Source organism: Haemaphysalis longicornis, unplaced genomic scaffold, assembly GCF_048455015.1.
Source record: "Haemaphysalis longicornis isolate Haplotype H1 unplaced genomic scaffold, Haemaphysalis longicornis Haplotype H1 scaffold_8, whole genome shotgun sequence".
Classification (NCBI taxonomy): Eukaryota; Metazoa; Arthropoda; class Arachnida; order Ixodida; family Ixodidae; genus Haemaphysalis; species Haemaphysalis longicornis.
Window position 1 is genome coordinate 67,983,574 of NW_027526445.1, and position 16,856 is coordinate 68,000,429.

A 16,856-nucleotide genomic window follows, 5' to 3' on the forward strand; every position below is an offset into this window, starting at 1 on the left:
GCACAGCCGTGACTGCGGACATAGACGGTCAGCCGTTGCGTGGTTGCCTTGGCAGCGTTGGCACAGCGCGGTGCCTTCTTCGGCGTTGTGGCCGAACACGCTGCACTTAGCACACCAGGGCTACTTGCACTCGGCGCTGCTGTGGCCCTGTTGCCCGCACCTCGAACACACCCTCTTCACACCCTTGTTCTCGCATTGGACCTTTTCTCCTCGAACGTGCAGAAAATTTGGGACCAGCTTGGTCATTTCCATTTTAACCCAGCGATTCCCGTTTCAACAAATAGGAAACCCTTGAACGCCAGATACTGCACCGTCTTGACCTTGCCGAAGGGAGCCAGGGCCGCTGCGAGGTCGTTGTCAGAGACAAGGGGGTTCAGCCGAAGGATCGTGACGTGGACGAGCTGCGGCCCGACGCACTGGATGTCCGTCCCCCCGATCACCACTTGGGCAGGTTCTGCCAGCTTGCTCGCCAAAAAAGTTCTTCCATTTTTATATTCTTTAGTCATTTGTATGCCTAGCTGCGTGGTAATTGCCATTTTGTATTCACAGGTTTGGTTATTGAGTAATTGAGACCCAAAATAATTTCAAATAATCATTACCTCAAAAAATAATAAACTTGCAAGAAATACAATTGCTGATTTTAAATCGTCAGAGAAAACTCCATTATGGTGTGCAGTTCCATTAAAATTCCTTAGTAAATATAAAAATAGCTCTAAGACCAGTATGCTCCCTCAAAGGTTATGCACATTCCCCCACATAGCTCCTCGTACTCGTGCATAACTGGTCTGTTGCCATGCAGTTGTCAAGATGGATGTGCAGGATGCACACAAACTTTGCCCAGTTCTGGTAGTACACCACATTTAGTATCCCGTGTAACACAACTGGTGACAAGTACAAAAGCCAGTTGCTCCACTCTGTCTGATGATTTCTAATACTTCATGAGCGGCCCTGACCTCACAAAGTAAGGCGTTTCGTCGACAAGCCTCGGCCTATTAAAGCATGCGTCAACTATGGGGATGGACAAAGCAAGGCTGTAGGGCAGGGTTTGGCAACCTTTTGAGCTGGAAGGCTGAGTTGCATAAAGCCGACACGCTAGACGGCAAGACGTTAAACGGGGAGGAGGGGGACACTCTGCAGGCAAAGAGAAGAAATTTAGCGAATTGACAATAATATTTGACAATAACTGACAATAATCTGGTGAAGTGTGAAAAAGGGGGGCAATGCCAACTGGAAGCAATCAATTCTTGTCTCCTGTCTAACCCTAGGTTAAAACGAGTGTGTAGGCCTTCAGGTACTAAGGGACGGAGAAGGGGTGGGGTTCTGACGATGTGCTGGGGATGTAATGCTGACGATGTAATAGTACTGGCCCGCGGGCCGCAGGTTGCCAACCCCTGCTGAAAGAGAATGCCCTTTTGTGCATGACCCACATGCCAGAGCATATCGCATGCATATAGCCCACTATGAAACCAGCTGGGAATGTGAAAAAAAGCAACAAAAAAAACATGACTGAGCGGCTAATCATGCTCATTGCAGGTTCACCCTTTCATTCTGCTGTAGTAGCATAGTCCCTCATTGAGGCATCGGCCCTTAGTTGGCCCCCTAACACTCTTAACAAGTAAATGCAAATGTTATCTTTTGCTTTTGTGGCAAATTGGCCTTCCTGTTGACACAAAGCACGTTCGTGTGCTTCGTTGTATTCCATCATGCCCATGACGCCTCATCATGCAACGGGGTCGATGCATGCTCCTGGAAACACTAGTGGGCCATCTGGTGCCATCTGTGCTGTCCACGAGAAGACGTTGCAGGGCAACTTGTTCATCTTCTCAACAAAAGGCTTCAGAAAGACGTTGATTGCTGTCTTTTCCCAATCCAGCGAGAACTATCTTTTTCACTTGCTGCTTGTATGGCAGTTCATTAATTTTGCGCTCGATTTGTGATATTGATAATTTTGACAATTTGTAGAAAGGTACACCACGGGCCTTTCAAGACACAGAGGTATTTTCTTGGCCGAGGCCAAATTCATTGTGATCTTTTTTATCTTTAATATCACACAGCTCTGTACTGTGGTCCCTTTGAATGAGTGCAGTATGGATGTCGACTTCATTCATTAGTTGGACCGAGGGACACGAACATGCCGTACGTGTTCAGTTAAGCTTGCATTTGTATCTCTTAGCAAAGGTTGTGTTACTAGCACTTCTTGCAATGCAGAAACCACCTTCAACGCTATCCATGTCAATTCGCGACGCGCCGTACTCAAAAAGTACTCTGCGAATGGCCTCCCTTGGTAGTCTTCGTTGTCCACAAGTGTGTGGAAACAAACAACGCTGGCCAGGTTTTGCGGGAGGCGCACAATAACCGTTCAACCTTCCCGGTTTTACTGGCCCATAAAAACAACCTGAGCATCGAGCCTAGCGCCTGCATCACTCGGTGGTGGGCTTGCATGCGATGCGAGTCACTTACATGAAGGCGGTGGACACGTACGACTTGAGACAATCTTGTCCGCCAACGATAGCTGGAACTGGGCTGCCACCCGAAGCTTGTATGCCGTCTTTTACAGCTCCTTCCAACCCTCCTCTGTGTTGTCCCCACATGCGTGGAAGGTCATGCCCAGCACCTTCACGACTGCCACCCACTCCACGTCCCCGGCCTGGTCTGACGTGAAGGCGCCGAAGCGCAACGCCTTACTCTTGCCTGTGTTCAATTGGGCACCCGACAGCTCGCTGTACAAACGAAACAGCCGTAAGAACGTTGCGTAGCTGTCTTCGTCCCGCAAGAACAGGGACACGTCGTCTGCGTAGGCAGAGACCTTCACCTGACCCTGGCCGGGTAGTGGGAACCCGCGGATCGCGTCGGAATCAGCCACGCGCCTGAGGAGCGGGTCAATGCACAGCGCGAACAACAAAGGTAAAAGCGGACAGCCCTGCCTTATGCTGCGAGTCACGGCGAACGGGTCGCTTAGGACGTTATTCACAAGTAGGTCTGAGGTCAAATCCGTGTGTAAGGCTGCCAGCCTCTCCACGAAAACCTGTGGGAAGCCGAAGCAGCCTAGCGCCGCGAACATATACCGGTGCTCGACCCGATCAAAGGCTTTTGCCTGGTCAACCGAGACGAAACAGCCGGCTATGCCCGTGCGCGTCGCAAAAGTAAACAAGTCTCTCGTCAGAGAGCAGGCGGAAAACCTTATCCTGCCCGGAACACTACAAGCCTGGTACAAGCTGATGGTGGCACTAACGCGCTTCGCCAGCAGCGATGCCACCACCTTGTAATCGGCATTGAGCACCGTGATGGGCGGGTACACGCTCAGTTCCCCAGGGGCTCCGCCCGGTTTCAAAATAAGGAAGACCCGACCCGCGCTAAACGAGTCTGGTCTGCATCCATGTTCGAGGGATGTGTTTATCATTCCAAGAAGCTCTGCTTTGAGCACGGGGAACCACACCTTGTAGAAGGAAAGCGGGATGCCATCCGCCCCTGGGGCGGAGGCATTGTTGATTCCCCTGAGTACCTCCCACACCTCCTCGCACGTGGCGGGCGTGGTCAGCCGCTCGGCCAGGTGGTCCGGTACTAATGGAAGGTCCCCGCAAAATGCTTGCACTGCTTCTGGGAAGTGCACTGCCCCCTGAACGTCCCACTCCGACCTAAGCAAACGCGCAAAGTGGCCTACCAAGGCCGCGCGAATGTCATCCAAGGTCGGAACTGATTCTCCCATCCGGCAGAGTAACCTGAGGCACGCAAGCCGGCCCCTCCTCATCGATTGCGCCTGCCCTAATGGGCCAAAGCACAGTGGGGTCTGCGAACGGCCTGCCCAAAACGAGCGCAGCAAGCAGCGCGCGACTGCCGCAAAAGGCGATCGTACCGTGCTTTCAAAAGGGCAATGTAGTTGCGCGTTGTGAAGGTGAGCGTGTCCATGGCCTGAACGGTACGCAACCTGTGGAGCGTCTCGTTCAGTTTGCAGGTGATGCGGGCCTTACGCTCGCGCCCTGCCTTAACATAACAAGCGTTTTGTGACAGCTCCCCTTTAACGCGTCCCAATCCTTCTTCTTCTGCGCCTTTGCCGCCAACACGCTCTTTATGCTGGCCACACTCGTATGGTCAGTCACGAGGCATGGGTCCAGTCGCCACAAGTTTTGGAGGAGGCCCAGCTTCACGTACTGAAGCCTGACGGACGTAGGCGAATGACCAGAATTGTGGGGTGCGTCGTCAGGCAAGGCTAGAAACTGGCAGCTATGGTTTGCCGAGGATTGTTCAATAAGAGACGCCAGAAACGCTGTCTTAATATCGTTAGGATGGGTGGTGGTGTTACTGGGGAGATACTGCACTGCTGTGGTCACTGTGACTGCTTGCCGTGTGTCTAAAGATCTTTTAACTTCAGAGCTGCCACTGCATGGCCCATTTTTGGTGAAAGCTGTGCCCGGTGAAGTTAACCAATTAAGCAGTATCTGGTATCTTTCCCTCAGCTCTCCAAGATACTTGATCACTAAAAGCAAGAGCTGGCCTTCTTTTTAATCACTTTAATGCTGAGCAGCATATCCATTAGATCACGAGTCATTTGAGCTTTGAATGCTTTGCTTGCTGACTGAGCTTGATGTATGAAGATCGCTTTAAGTTGATTGCAACTGGCAAGATCACCTTCATACTCTACTGCTTCTGTGAGCCCAGTTTTTAAGAGGGCGTGTGTTGCCTCGTCTTGGAGGATTCTAGTGCCTAGCCTCCAGTGGCGAGCTCCATTAAACTGCCCATCACCGGTTCGGATCGTCAGTAAAACCGGTTTGTAATCAGTCACAATAGGGGTATCATTAGGAAAGGATTTAACGCTTGCATCGGTTACCGCTGACACTAAATACTGGGTCATGGAATTTGTCTAGGCGACTTTTAGATCACCCCAGTGCCACGCAGCCTTAAACTGCATCACGCAGGTCGAAGTCCCTGTTGAGGGATGAAAGGAGCCCCGGCCCTGGCTGGGGCCTCTAACATCACGGTAGCTGTCAATGACGCAGTTCAAGTCCCAACATCGTATGGTTGGTCCTGAGTTGAGTAAGTGGGTGTGAATAGAAGGGGAGAATGGTTTAGTAGCATCCGCCCATGTCGGTGCATGAATGTTAATAATCCGAAACCGAATGCCCCCAGCATCAAATTAAACACTAGCAGCCTGCTGTTGAACTGAAACTAGTGAACCGTAGGCTCGGGTTTAGGACTACGACCCTTACTCCTTGAGCCTGAGAGGGGGCAAGTGACAAAACGGCATGAATTTTAAAGGCCTCCTTGAACTGTTTAACGTCCTCTGTAGAATAAAAATTCACCTCTAGTAGAAAAACCAGGTCCAGTCTACACTGCCTAACAAAACACATGACCTCACCTTGTTTGTCTAAACATTTTCTTCTTTTTTCCCAAAGTGTTTGGGTTGCCCTCCTTTCCCTTGTCGGGGCTGCACTCAACATACTTGTTTGAGACTGCGACCGAGCACACATCTCTTTTCTAGTCTCCTTCAGCAGCCATGCGCACGGAGCTGCAGCAACTGAAAAAGTGCATCTGATAGTGGAAAGTGAACAATTCACCGCTACAACAGATTTTTCCTCTCAAATAAAAAGTGCTCCGTTCTCTTCATGCTCTGTTCTCTTCAAGCACTCCATTCTCTTCATTACAAATCGGAACCGTGCCTTCAGCCGTCCAAAGGCAGTCTCCAGCACTCGTCTTCTCTTCGACAAGTTGTAGTTGAAAACTCCCTCACTTGTGCAACTTGTAGCATATTCAAACGGCTTCTTCAGGTTCGGCATCAAGGGCAATGCTGAGTCGCACAGTATGATGGGTGGAACGTGGGTGCCCTCAATCAAGGGGAGTGGTGGTCAGAAGCCATCACTTTCAACTGTTTCAGAAAACTTTGAACATCCGTACACATGGCCGTCGTGACATCTTCCTGGGCTTCCGACATTTGTGTACCGGAAACGGTACTTGTGGTCTACCACTGCCAGCAGTATTATTCTGAACCTGCATCAGACAAGAAAATGGAATGGTGAATTCTTGCGTCGCACATGGCACATTTTTAAATAAAACCCTCCTCCTCGAGAACATATACACCAGCCATACACACTACACCTAACCCACCAGGGCACCTTGCAGTCGGCGCTGCTGTAGCCCTGCTGCCCGCACCGAGAGCACACCCGCCGCACGCTTTTGTACGAGCGCACTGCACTCTTTCCGAACCCCTTCACGCTGATGGAGGTGATTGTGGAACTCCGGGGGGACTGGACTGGAAAGGACTTTATTGAACTCCGGAGGTTAATGGATGCTGACCTGGTGATGGCGTTTATTTGGTCTCGTTCATTATTGGTACGTAGTGTCTGGTATGGCAGTAAAAAAAAAAGTGTAAATAAAGGTCACAAACTTGCTCTAGCAGCTCTGTGTTGCTTTGACATCACATGCTTTGCCACTGCCTTTCTTGCCGGCTAGCTGCGACTGCAATAGATTGGCAAGTTTCTGGCTGCCTAGTTACACCTCTAATGTCCAAAAAGGTAAGCACATCTCGTGTGTGCCATATACAAACCTCCTTCCAGCCCTAAAATAAAAGCAAAATAAAGGTTTCTCAAATTTCTGTGGTTCGGTAATGTCCTTCAGGAAAAGCAGCTGCTTAAACTGAATCCACGATGTTAGCTGCTCCGTCTTGTCGTCAACGGGTGCACCGCGTGCTTTCGCTTCTTTCAGCTTGCGGGTGAAGGAATCCCACAGATTCCTCCACCACTTGGCCACGTTTTGTATGTCGACTGCGAAAAAATTCACACAGTTACAGCACTTAAGTCGCTGCAAAGGGTTATTTTGGAAGAATATTTATGTCAACAGCAGCTGGATGTCAGTTGTTCAAGCATGCAAACGTTTTTTTAATGTAGTGGTAGAACTAAGAGCACCAAATAATTAGGCTTGCATGCACCACGCGAATTGCTTGTTGCATTTGAAATGAGGTTTAAGGAGCCGACGCTACACAGGCGATGAGACACGCCACAGTGGAGCGCTCCGGATTATCATTTTGACTACCTTGGGATCGTTCAAGTGTGGCCGAACACACGGGCATGCGCTTGCTATATCCTGACATGCCTTCTCGTTTCACGTGCACAGCTGCAAAGCCAGAGCGCAAATGGCCAACACCATGTACGTAGTGGCCCTTTGGTCCGGCATGTGTTCAGTTGACTAACGCACGCGGTAATTGCTTTAAAGGGACCCTGCAACACTTGCCATCGACTACTAGTAATGTATTTTGGGATAAAGTCTATTGTCCCAGAAATCTCCTCCCGCAAGAATTATGAAAATCCGTTCACAATTAACGAAACTACGCGCGATAAGAAATCGCGCATAATCGTTCCCTCTCAACTCGACCGCGGGCAACGCGACGAAAGCTGCGCGCTCTCTCCCGGAGAGGGGGGCGGCTCGCGGCGTTCTCTTCGGCGGCCTTCGATATATCACATGCCGGGTAGTTTTCTCCTTTTCTCCGCAACGCGGAGGAGCCTATTTCCGGTCTGGTGCCACAAAAAAGCAGGCATGGGTGCCTGCTCGCAAGTGCGCGCTCGGGCTGGTAGGGCGTTTTTGAAGCAATAAACGTTTGTAGTCGAGTGGTCCCGTTGAAAGGGAAGTATTGAGCTCATCACCCAAACTCCGCGCGCACTCAAAACACAAAAGAAACAGCAAAACTGTGCCTGCAGGTTCAGGCATAGAAGAGGTTCGTACACAGCGATGACGACGACGGAAATGGGAGTATCTACCCGCGAAGTTGACCAGTGACAGCCGATCGGGCAGCCATGGCCTATGTGACGTCCCTCAGGCCATGCATAATGAGGACAACTGAAGAGAGAGCGGTTTGTTTTTCCGCGTCTTTCACATCGATTTGCGCGCTCACCGCTTCACGTGCACGTGTAATATTTGGCTCAGGTATTCCTGGCAGTGTAATCTAAACGTTGCGCAGGTTTACTTGCACTGCTCAAAGAGTGTTGCAGGGTCCCTTTAAAGTATCATTAAAACACTGTTCGGAAAATCAAGAACGACATAAATTTGGCCTTGTTGTACATTTGACGGAGTGAAAAAAACCGTTAGTCCACCGCTAGACGTGACGTCGCATTCGCGGGTAGCCCCAGCGCAGTCGCGCACAAGCCACTGCGCTGGGCGTTATAATCGCATGCTTAATGCTTATTTGAGGTACCAAATTTGGTCGTAGTTCAGTCACTTATTTAAACCATCCAGGCAAGTTGAAAAGTCCCTGTGCTTACATCCATTCACCATGAATCTCTATGGAAGTAGTGGATTTTGTAAACGCAAGCTACGTCCATCTTCTTTGTAATGACATCCGCTAATAACATCTGCACCTGACTTGAATTACGAAATACTACGTAACTACGTAATAGTGAAGCCAAGGTATATATATACATTTAGGAGGCTTCACACAAGTCGTTGGTACTGCGATATGCACAGAAATGGTAGACATACCTTTTGTTCCTTCCATTTTCATACCTCTGACGATGTGTTTCCAGCGTGCCGTTCTTACGTCGAGGATTTTGTACTCGGCACATCTGTGGTCCCAGATCGTGGGCTCCCTGTATCCGAGGGCAATCAGTCTCATTTTCTTGTGCGCGTGTCAATTGCGCGTCCATCTTCTTGGGTCGTACAACGCCTTCTCGGGGCCTTGAGAGAAGCTTTTACAGTGACGTCGTTATGACGACACCTTCGGGCTCTCATTGGCTGTGGCCCTACGACGATTGCAATGATGGCACGACTGCATCTGGCTTGCCTGTCGCACATTGTGAGCCTCCTCTGACCAGCAGACGACGCCAAAACCGGTCCTAACAAGCAATTGTAACGATCTGTCGCTTGCGAATCGCACGCCCCAGTCCTCCCCGAACATCCTGCTCAATAGCCTCCAGAATGTGAGCGCCGTGCGGCAGGTGAAGAATATGTGCATGCTCCGCGGTTTTGTGCTGGCTGCACTGGGGATACCGGGCCGAGGGTGCAACTTCCCAAGCCGCAATGCCATTCCCAGTGGGCAGCACGCCCCAACCTCACTCCCACCCGAAGTCTGACCTCTGCCGGGAGCACCTTAGACGTCACCTGCCTCCTGCGCACTCGCCCGCACCTCTCTGTCTGCTTCACAGTGAGGTCTAAGCCAGGACCTCACACAGCGTGCTGGGAGGCACCATATGTACTTGCATGTCCTGCATGCACTCGCGCAGGTTCCTGCATGTTCATGCGACATACGCATAGAACGACGAGGGCTTCTTCGCCGACAGGCACGTTTAGGCATCGTTGAAGAACAAGCCCTGCGCCGTTCCCAAGAAATAGTGGATGAGCCTCGCGACTACGAATTTGCTGTCCCTCGTGAGGTCAAGAAAACCGTCCAAGGCTAATACCTCACTCATGATCCTTACGCTTGGCCAACTGATGCCCCCTAGTTCGGCTGGCAGTTGGAGAAAGGCTTGTGCTACTCTCTCCGTCTTGGCGCCTCAAAAGAACGTAAACATCCTGTTTTCTAGCTTATGTGTTGCGTAACGAGGTGGGCTCACGATCTGCACCACGTAATATAGTGCTGTGGATACACATGCCTTCATAACGTACGCTCGCTCAGTGAGTGACAGCTTGAAATGGTGCACTACCTCCAGACGCTTCTCTGCCGTTTCAAGGACAGCCTTCCGCGTTGCTGGCGCCAGCCACCTCCTCCGAAGCGTGAAAGGTCACGCCGAGCACCTTCACTGCAGCTATCCATTCCCCTGCAAGTCGTCTGTGAATGTGCCGAAGTGCAGTGCCTGACATTGCCCCTTGACTTTCTGGCCCCCGACAGCTCACCGTAAGCGTTAAAGACGCGCATAAACGCCACGAAGCTGCCAGAGTCCCATACAAACAGAGAGACGTCGTCCGTGTACGTGGACACCTTGACTTGTGCCTGTCCAGGGAGTGCGAAGCGGCGAAAGCTGGACGAACCCACCAAGCCTACGTAAAGGGTCGATGGCAAAAAGCAGGGGCGACAGAGGACATCCCTGCTTAATGTTTCTCTGCACCGCAAAAGGATCGCGAGCTGCCCGTTGATGATCAGCCACCAAGTCAGCCCCCTGTAGTGGGGCCCCAACATATCAACAAAGCCCTGAGGGACGCCGAAACACCAGAGTGCAGCCATGAGGTAGTGACGCTCCACCCGATCGGAGGCCTTGCCCTGATTGAACGAAACAAGGCATCCCCCAATTCCCATCCGCGAGAATGCAGACAGGTGGCTCGGCCCCATGAGCCGCTGCACGTAGTACCAGTCTGACAGGTTCTCCGAGCTGCCCTGGTGCCAAGTGGCCTGAAACTCATTTCTGCGTTTTAAGACCCACACATCCATCAACTGGAAGTCCCTGACCAGTAGCTCCAGCTCAGTAGCATTCCAAGGTGGCCTGCCCCGGCCAGGATCCCTTACTGGTATGGCTAGCCTGCCCTCACTGACTGAGGAGGCAAAACCTGTTTTCCAGAGGCTGGAATTTGAAACTGGAACCCCCACCTCACACGACCGCGATGAAGGTAGTGATAAGAAAAGAAATACTGAAAGCTCTTTGAAAGACCTGGGCATCGTGTGCGGCGTAGAAATTAACCTCTTGCAGGAAGGCACACAGGGAGGTCCGCTACAAAGCAGGTGACGTAGTCCTCAGACGCAACCACGTCTTGAGCGAAAAACCAAAAACATTTCTGCATCCTAGTCGGCCAAATGGTCGGGTTTACATTTATGTAAACCCTCACCTTTTTACTCTAGCTACTTAAAAATGGTGGGTATAACTACCCTCCAAATGGGTGATGAGACGCATGAGGTCCAAATCATGTTTTGAATGGTGTGCGACTTTCAGATGTTCGTTTTTCAACAGCGCATGGTTAGTAATTTTACCAGGCACACACTACGTCCATCATTCAGTAACACCTAAGCTCCATTATGAGGGGTGATGTTTGTTTTCGTGGAATGTGACTAATCACTATTGTTTCTGGCTCGGGAATTTCACTCTTTGTAGGGGAGTTTCTGCTCCGATCTGAGCAGTGATATGTGCTTGATTAGGCTATAAGCTTGGTCTTTGTAAGCTGGCTATACCACATCGCAATTTTTTTTTTTTTTTTTGCACAGTGATGCTATAGAATCCCGGATCTTAGCCATAAAAGCTTTGCATAAAAATATCCAACCTCATTGACATGCAGTTACGTTCTGCTCAGTACGAGGTAAAAACAACAAATGATACAGCTATTATAAACAGCCTTTCAGCAGGTTTTCTAGCCAACATGCAAAATAGTACAGAAAAAGGAAGACGTATAATTTGACTTCCTGCCCGCTGGTTGGCATAGAGACCAAAGTTTTGAGTACTGAAGAAGTTCTATCCCCTTAATTTCGTACCTTTTAGATTAACCTTCTACGTGTGTAAAGACCTTCATTTGCCAATCTAGGAATTTCTGAAAATGAAATGAAATTTCTGAAAAAGAACCGCTTGTTCGCGCATGCAACCATGCTCGGTGCGGTATATTGCGCGAGTGACAAATAACCACATGGTTTACTAGGAGTCAATTTTTATTCAACTTTTTTCGTTCCTGTAGGCTTTCTTCAGGCCAAGGGCAGTCCTTTCTTTGGCCCTCTTGAGCCATTCCCTGATGTGGATTTCCACCTCGCTTCGCGTGCTGTCGCCAAGGAATTTGCTCTGCCTTACTGCGTCTGGAAGTGCAACGAAGAGGCACATTTGGAACAGAAACAGATTGCCTTGCAAAATTATTCATACCGACAATCACTTGGCAGAGCTTGAGGCCCCGAAACCTCTCCCTGCCTTTGCGGCCGTCCATACTTACCGGCTGGGCGACCTCATCAGTAGGCAGGTGTGGCGTCATGGCCTTCACAGATGCCGGTATTGCCTTTCCTCCTAAGGAGCCAAGTGCAGCAGTCTGTAACAAGTTATTATAATGCGATCACCTGCACTCATTTCAATACGCTGTAGTACCGTTGCCAAGGCATTTTTTGCAGGGTGAACCTGCACGCTTGGCTACAAGTGTTTGCACTGGTTGCAAATTCATAAAAAGCCTTGACTGCAATATGCACTCACCAAGGCCTCACGGTAGCCACCCTTACAGGTGGCTACCGGTGAGAGAGACTGCATACCAACCAAGTATAATTTCCCTGCAGAAGACTCATCTGAGCAGCAAAAACACACCTGAATAATGATGTGGTAGGTATTTAGAAAAGACAGACATGGATGCACACACTCCTCGGGCGGTGTCGCTATTGTAGCTCGAAAATGTATTGCATGCAGTACATCTCCTTAAACACCACCCTTGAAGCTGTTGCAATTTGTTCAACAATATTTAAGAGATTGATAACGGTATGCTCCTTTTACATCCCTCCTGACTTCCAGCTCTCAAGCTCTGATTTTGAGGGGCTGGTAGGTCAGTTGCCTGAACCTTGCATCCTGATAGGTGACCTGAATGCTCGAAATTTTCTTTGGGGCTCTTCTCGCACCGGTGCCCGAGATCGCCTCATTGAGAAATTCTTAACATCTTCGGGAGCATGCCTTTTCAACAAGAAACAGTTTACACACTTACACCTCAACCTGACTAGTGGATCTCCATACATGGTCCCTATATTACCAGAGGATTTACATGGACTTGTTGTATGCCTCGAAAATGATCGCCCTGACTAACCACCCTTTTACTTCCACCATTAATAATACATCCTCACAACAACTCTTTTTAGATCGTCCTTCCATTTCTCTGCCTTTTTCACTTAGGGTAAGAGAGGAAGCCTCTGAGCTCAAGGTTCCTTTTTTAGGCATTCACTAGACACCTATCACTGATTTTATACCACCATGGAATCTGCACCCTGTGTTCTGTGACCTGCCTTTTACGCAGCTTGATAAGAACAGGGCACCAAAAATTGTGATTCTGCAGTACTGCTTGTTTTTACAGGACAAATATCAATGTGCAGAATTTTATGGTAATGCGTCAGACTGCTACCGCTATGTCTTCTGCTGCGCACGAACAGAACTTTCTGTCAAACGATAAATGTCCAGAACAGTATATTCACGGCAGTAGCATACGGCATCATAATGGTTGTAGATCACATTGTCCAACACAAAATTGCCAAATCCATCGTGTACACAGACTCCCTCAGCGTTGAACATGTGCTGTCCTCTAACAAACGGTCTAAAAACTATGTAGGTAATCTTATTTTGAAGGCTATTCTATCCACATATACTGCAAACCTTGATTAACTATATGCTGAGTGCCAAGCCACTGTGGGATCATCGGAAAAGAGGTTGCGCATGAAATGTCTGGCAGTGTTGCTCTATAAGGCACAGTTCATAGAACAACAGTACCGTACACTGAAATGAAGGCACACATACATACAAGATCTGTTTGGGGCCAGGAGGCTGCAGTCTTCTACTGTCCGGCTTATCGCTTCGCGGTGATGTGCACTGCATGTAGTCGCAGGAGGTGGCAATTTTGTAGCTAAGGGCAAGTGTTTGAAGAGCTAAGGTGTGACCTATTGCAGATGCTTGGGATGACTCGGTCATTCTCCTGGTTGCAAGAGTGCTCTGCCCCAACAACTGGCCATACCATGACGCACTGATAGCTCTGCATGAGGTACTGGCAGTCCAGTTGATACGTTTTTACTTTTGGTTGTTATGCCCATAGGAACCTATTCAAGAGGTGATATACCGTATTTACCCGATTCTAACGCGCACCCGATTTTTCTGGCAAAAAAAACGAAAAAAGTTGCACCTCCGATTGTAACGCGCACGGGACTTTGTGACCCAGACAAACGAATGCGAGAGAAACGGGTGATTTATTTCCCGAAGTAATCTCACTCATCTCACTCCTCGTCGCTCTCCGCTGACCACATCTCGGCCTCGGTACCTTCAAGCGCGTTCGCGATGCCACACTTCTGAACGAACGTTCAACCATGGTCTATGAGATCGTGGCATGGTCTATGAGATATTGGCCCACGCCTCGCACGCCCATCCCGCGAGCTTCTCCGTAGGCGCACGCTTCAGCCGACCGCTCGTTTTGAACGCGTGGGAGCCGCTGCTGCCATTGCTGTTATCAAGCGCGCAAGTGAAACGATTTGACGATTTGTGTTAACTCCGATAGAAAAGCCTAGGCGCCTAGGCTTGCTGCGTCCGAAAAATTGTTGCTAAAAGCTTTGGCGCCATCTTGAGATGGCGATGGGTGGGACGAAATTTCTGCTGTTTCGGCAGTTTGGGTTTTGTATCCGATTCTAACGCGCATGCGATTTTTCGGCCTATTTTTTCGGAAAAAAAGTGCGCGTTAGAATCGGGTAAATGCGGTATGTGGACCACAAAAGGGTGGTACATTGAGACCTTGTGCCAGCTCTTGCACAATTAATGTATCATATTGAGAGGAAATAAACAAGACTCCTCCATTCAGCCCTAAGACCAAACATCTTGCATGCCTTAGCTCAGGGAAAAAATGGTTCATTTCTTTGTGGTGGCCGCAACTCATCATCACAAAATGGCAGGAAGAAAAGGTAGCAAGGTGTCAGTTCAGCATGCAGAGGTTCCCTGGCATGCAGGGCTTGACAGAGGGTTCTGGTTGAGCACCTCCACAGAAATTGCGCTTCTCTGTTTTCTTTTTATGCTTCGGTAGCGATTTGCCAGCATTTGCACCTTAAGTAACCCGCATGGGGCTGAATTTTATCCGTGTCTCACACTAGACTTGGCACAGCCACTGGAATTGTTTCGGTAGCAGTGGTTTTGGAAAAACCTGACGCTAACTGAGACATGGGGAAGGAGCAGCGTAGTTTGATGAGTGCGCAAGGAAAAGAACCGGACAGGTCGAGCGCAGGATGAGCGTTCTTTTCCTGGCGTTCTCGTCAAACCACGCTGTTCCCTCACCATATTCCAATACCAACTCGCTCAACTCGACATCCTGCTGACGCTAATTGAATTGCGACATCCATCCTCCTTGTATTCTTTAAAGCGCAAAAAGCATCTTTGCGATATAAATATACCCTTTACGCTGCTTTCGCTAGTGTAACTGCCTTATACCTGAATTTGAGTCTTTGGGTAGTCGACAACAAATTTTACTGCGTAGCTTCAGTGGCATAGCTGTGCTGCTGCAGAAATGTGTAAATTGGTCAATCTATTTGTGCTGGTGGTTGGTGTTTCTAGTGTGCAAATTTTTGTTTTCGATTTATTTTGTCCTAGCAGAGAATTCGAGAAGCACAAGTCAATGGGTTCGACTCTCTTTCCGTGTCTGAGCAAAATTTAGTGTTTGTCTTCTCACCGTTATTTACAAAAGTCACCTTTCGGGATGCATTTTACTGATACCTTGTGTATCAGAATTTCCTCCTTTACTCTTTCATGACCTCCGAGAGACGGTGCCAGATACTTCCACCATAGAATGGGGCTGCCCATGGCGCTGTTTCCAGCTCATGAGTAACGAAACAACCCTCGTGCTCGTAGTACTTTGCTGTCGAGATTGGAATTATTGAGTACACGCAGCATTTCTTCATACATGTGCAGTGGGTAACGAAACCATGCTGCGAAGGGGCTACAAAAATAACTATCCCTTAAGGGGAGACACTGCTCTTAAAAAAACTTTTTTAATTTTGAAGTAAATTTTGTGAAACTTGTCAGACTTGCTGCTTTTCCTCCAGTGATTTCAAATATGGCATTATTTTTTTGTTGGTCAATTAGGTCCCGAGATAATTATAGGTAATTAACCATTTTTGGAGGAACAATAGACAAAACTGTGTTGGTAAGAAAACTGTAATCTTTACATTTTCCAATACTATGAACACTGGTGAGTGCAATAAGACAATCAGTTTTTTGATGCGTCGCTTGGAACTAATTTTACAGCTCATTAAACCTTGGTGGCAACACTGGCAAGGAGCCATTTTGAGTGCCAACTTCAAACACTGAAGTTTAATGAGCTGTAAAATTAGTTCTAAGCGGCACATCAAAAAACTGATTGTCTTATTGCACTCACCAGTGTTCATAGTATTGGAAAATGTAAAGATTACAGTTTTCTTACCAACACAGTTTTGTCTATTGTTCCTCCAAAAATTGTTAATTACCTATAATTATCTCGGGACCTAATTGACAAACTAAAAAAATAATGCCATATTTGAAATCAGTGGAGGAAAAGCAGCAAGTCTGACAAGTTTCACAGAATTTACTTAAAAATTAAAAGAAATAGTTTTAAGAGGGGTGTCCCCCCTTAAAAGAGTACGACGCAGAGGGTTGTATTGCCTTCTTTTTTCTTGTCCCATTCATTCTCTGATTGAAAATAAGGCTGCCTTATATGTGTCTAGAAAAAGGCGCTTTTTACGTGAAACAAATGTTGAGGTATTAACAAGAGCTGGCATTTCTTGCCTGTACCAAGTGGAAAGTGGTTGTGGGATTAGTGCCCTAGGGTAAAGCAAGCATCCTCTTTCACTTACAAATGTCTGATGATATACGGTATGTGCTTCTAGGTACAATTTATGCACGCGACAATCTATCGAACGTGTTTGGCTGGTTGAGTGTCAGGAATTGACGTGGGCTGTTGATGTGATTCATGTATTAAAGCAGGTCCCTGCTGTGGCCGAATGCTGAGGAGATATTCATGCCTGACACAGAGCTTGTTTGTTTTGGGGCAGATAAGGTGAGGTCACAGGCTTTTCATTCGGGACACTATCAGCATCCCAAATATCTGATAATCTGCATTTAACACTGTTACAGGCCTGTAAGAACTTGGTTGGCTGGCGTGTTTCCCATGTCACAAAAACCTTTGTAACGACTTAAGGAAATCGGCCGATTTTTTTAAGCCCATTCGATCAGCATTCCTTTTTACGTGAGCAATGGGTAAAGAAACTGTGTTGGGAAGCTAGG

General features: G+C 48.5%; 1 protein-coding gene and 1 long non-coding RNA gene across 3 annotated transcripts in view; one reads left to right on the top strand and one right to left on the bottom strand.

Moving 5' to 3' along the window:
* The window catches only part of LOC144149166 (uncharacterized), a 153,364-nt gene that overhangs the window by 34,317 nt on the left and 102,191 nt on the right, over positions 1–16,856 (top strand). The window lies entirely within an intron of this gene.
* Positions 11,254–13,699, bottom strand: LOC144149164 (uncharacterized). The gene is made up of 2 exons (XM_077680699.1): positions 11,751–13,699; positions 11,254–11,686 (listed from the first exon to the last, which is right to left on the bottom strand). Exons 1-2 carry the CDS (start codon positions 11,854–11,856, stop codon positions 11,550–11,552), a joined length of 243 nt encoding a protein of 80 aa, XP_077536825.1. The 5' UTR covers positions 11,857–13,699; the 3' UTR covers positions 11,254–11,549.

What these genes read in the sequence shown, in the direction of transcription:
- LOC144149164 (XM_077680699.1), bottom strand. Translation starts at nt 11,856, where the DNA reads ATGACGCCACACCTGCCTACTGATGAGGTCGCCCAGCCGGTAAGTATG. An exon ending in GCTCTGCCAAGTGATTGTCG is followed by an intron (nt 11,687 to 11,750) that starts GTATGAATAATT and finishes TTGCACTTCCAG; the next exon opens with ACGCAGTAAGGCAGAGCAAA.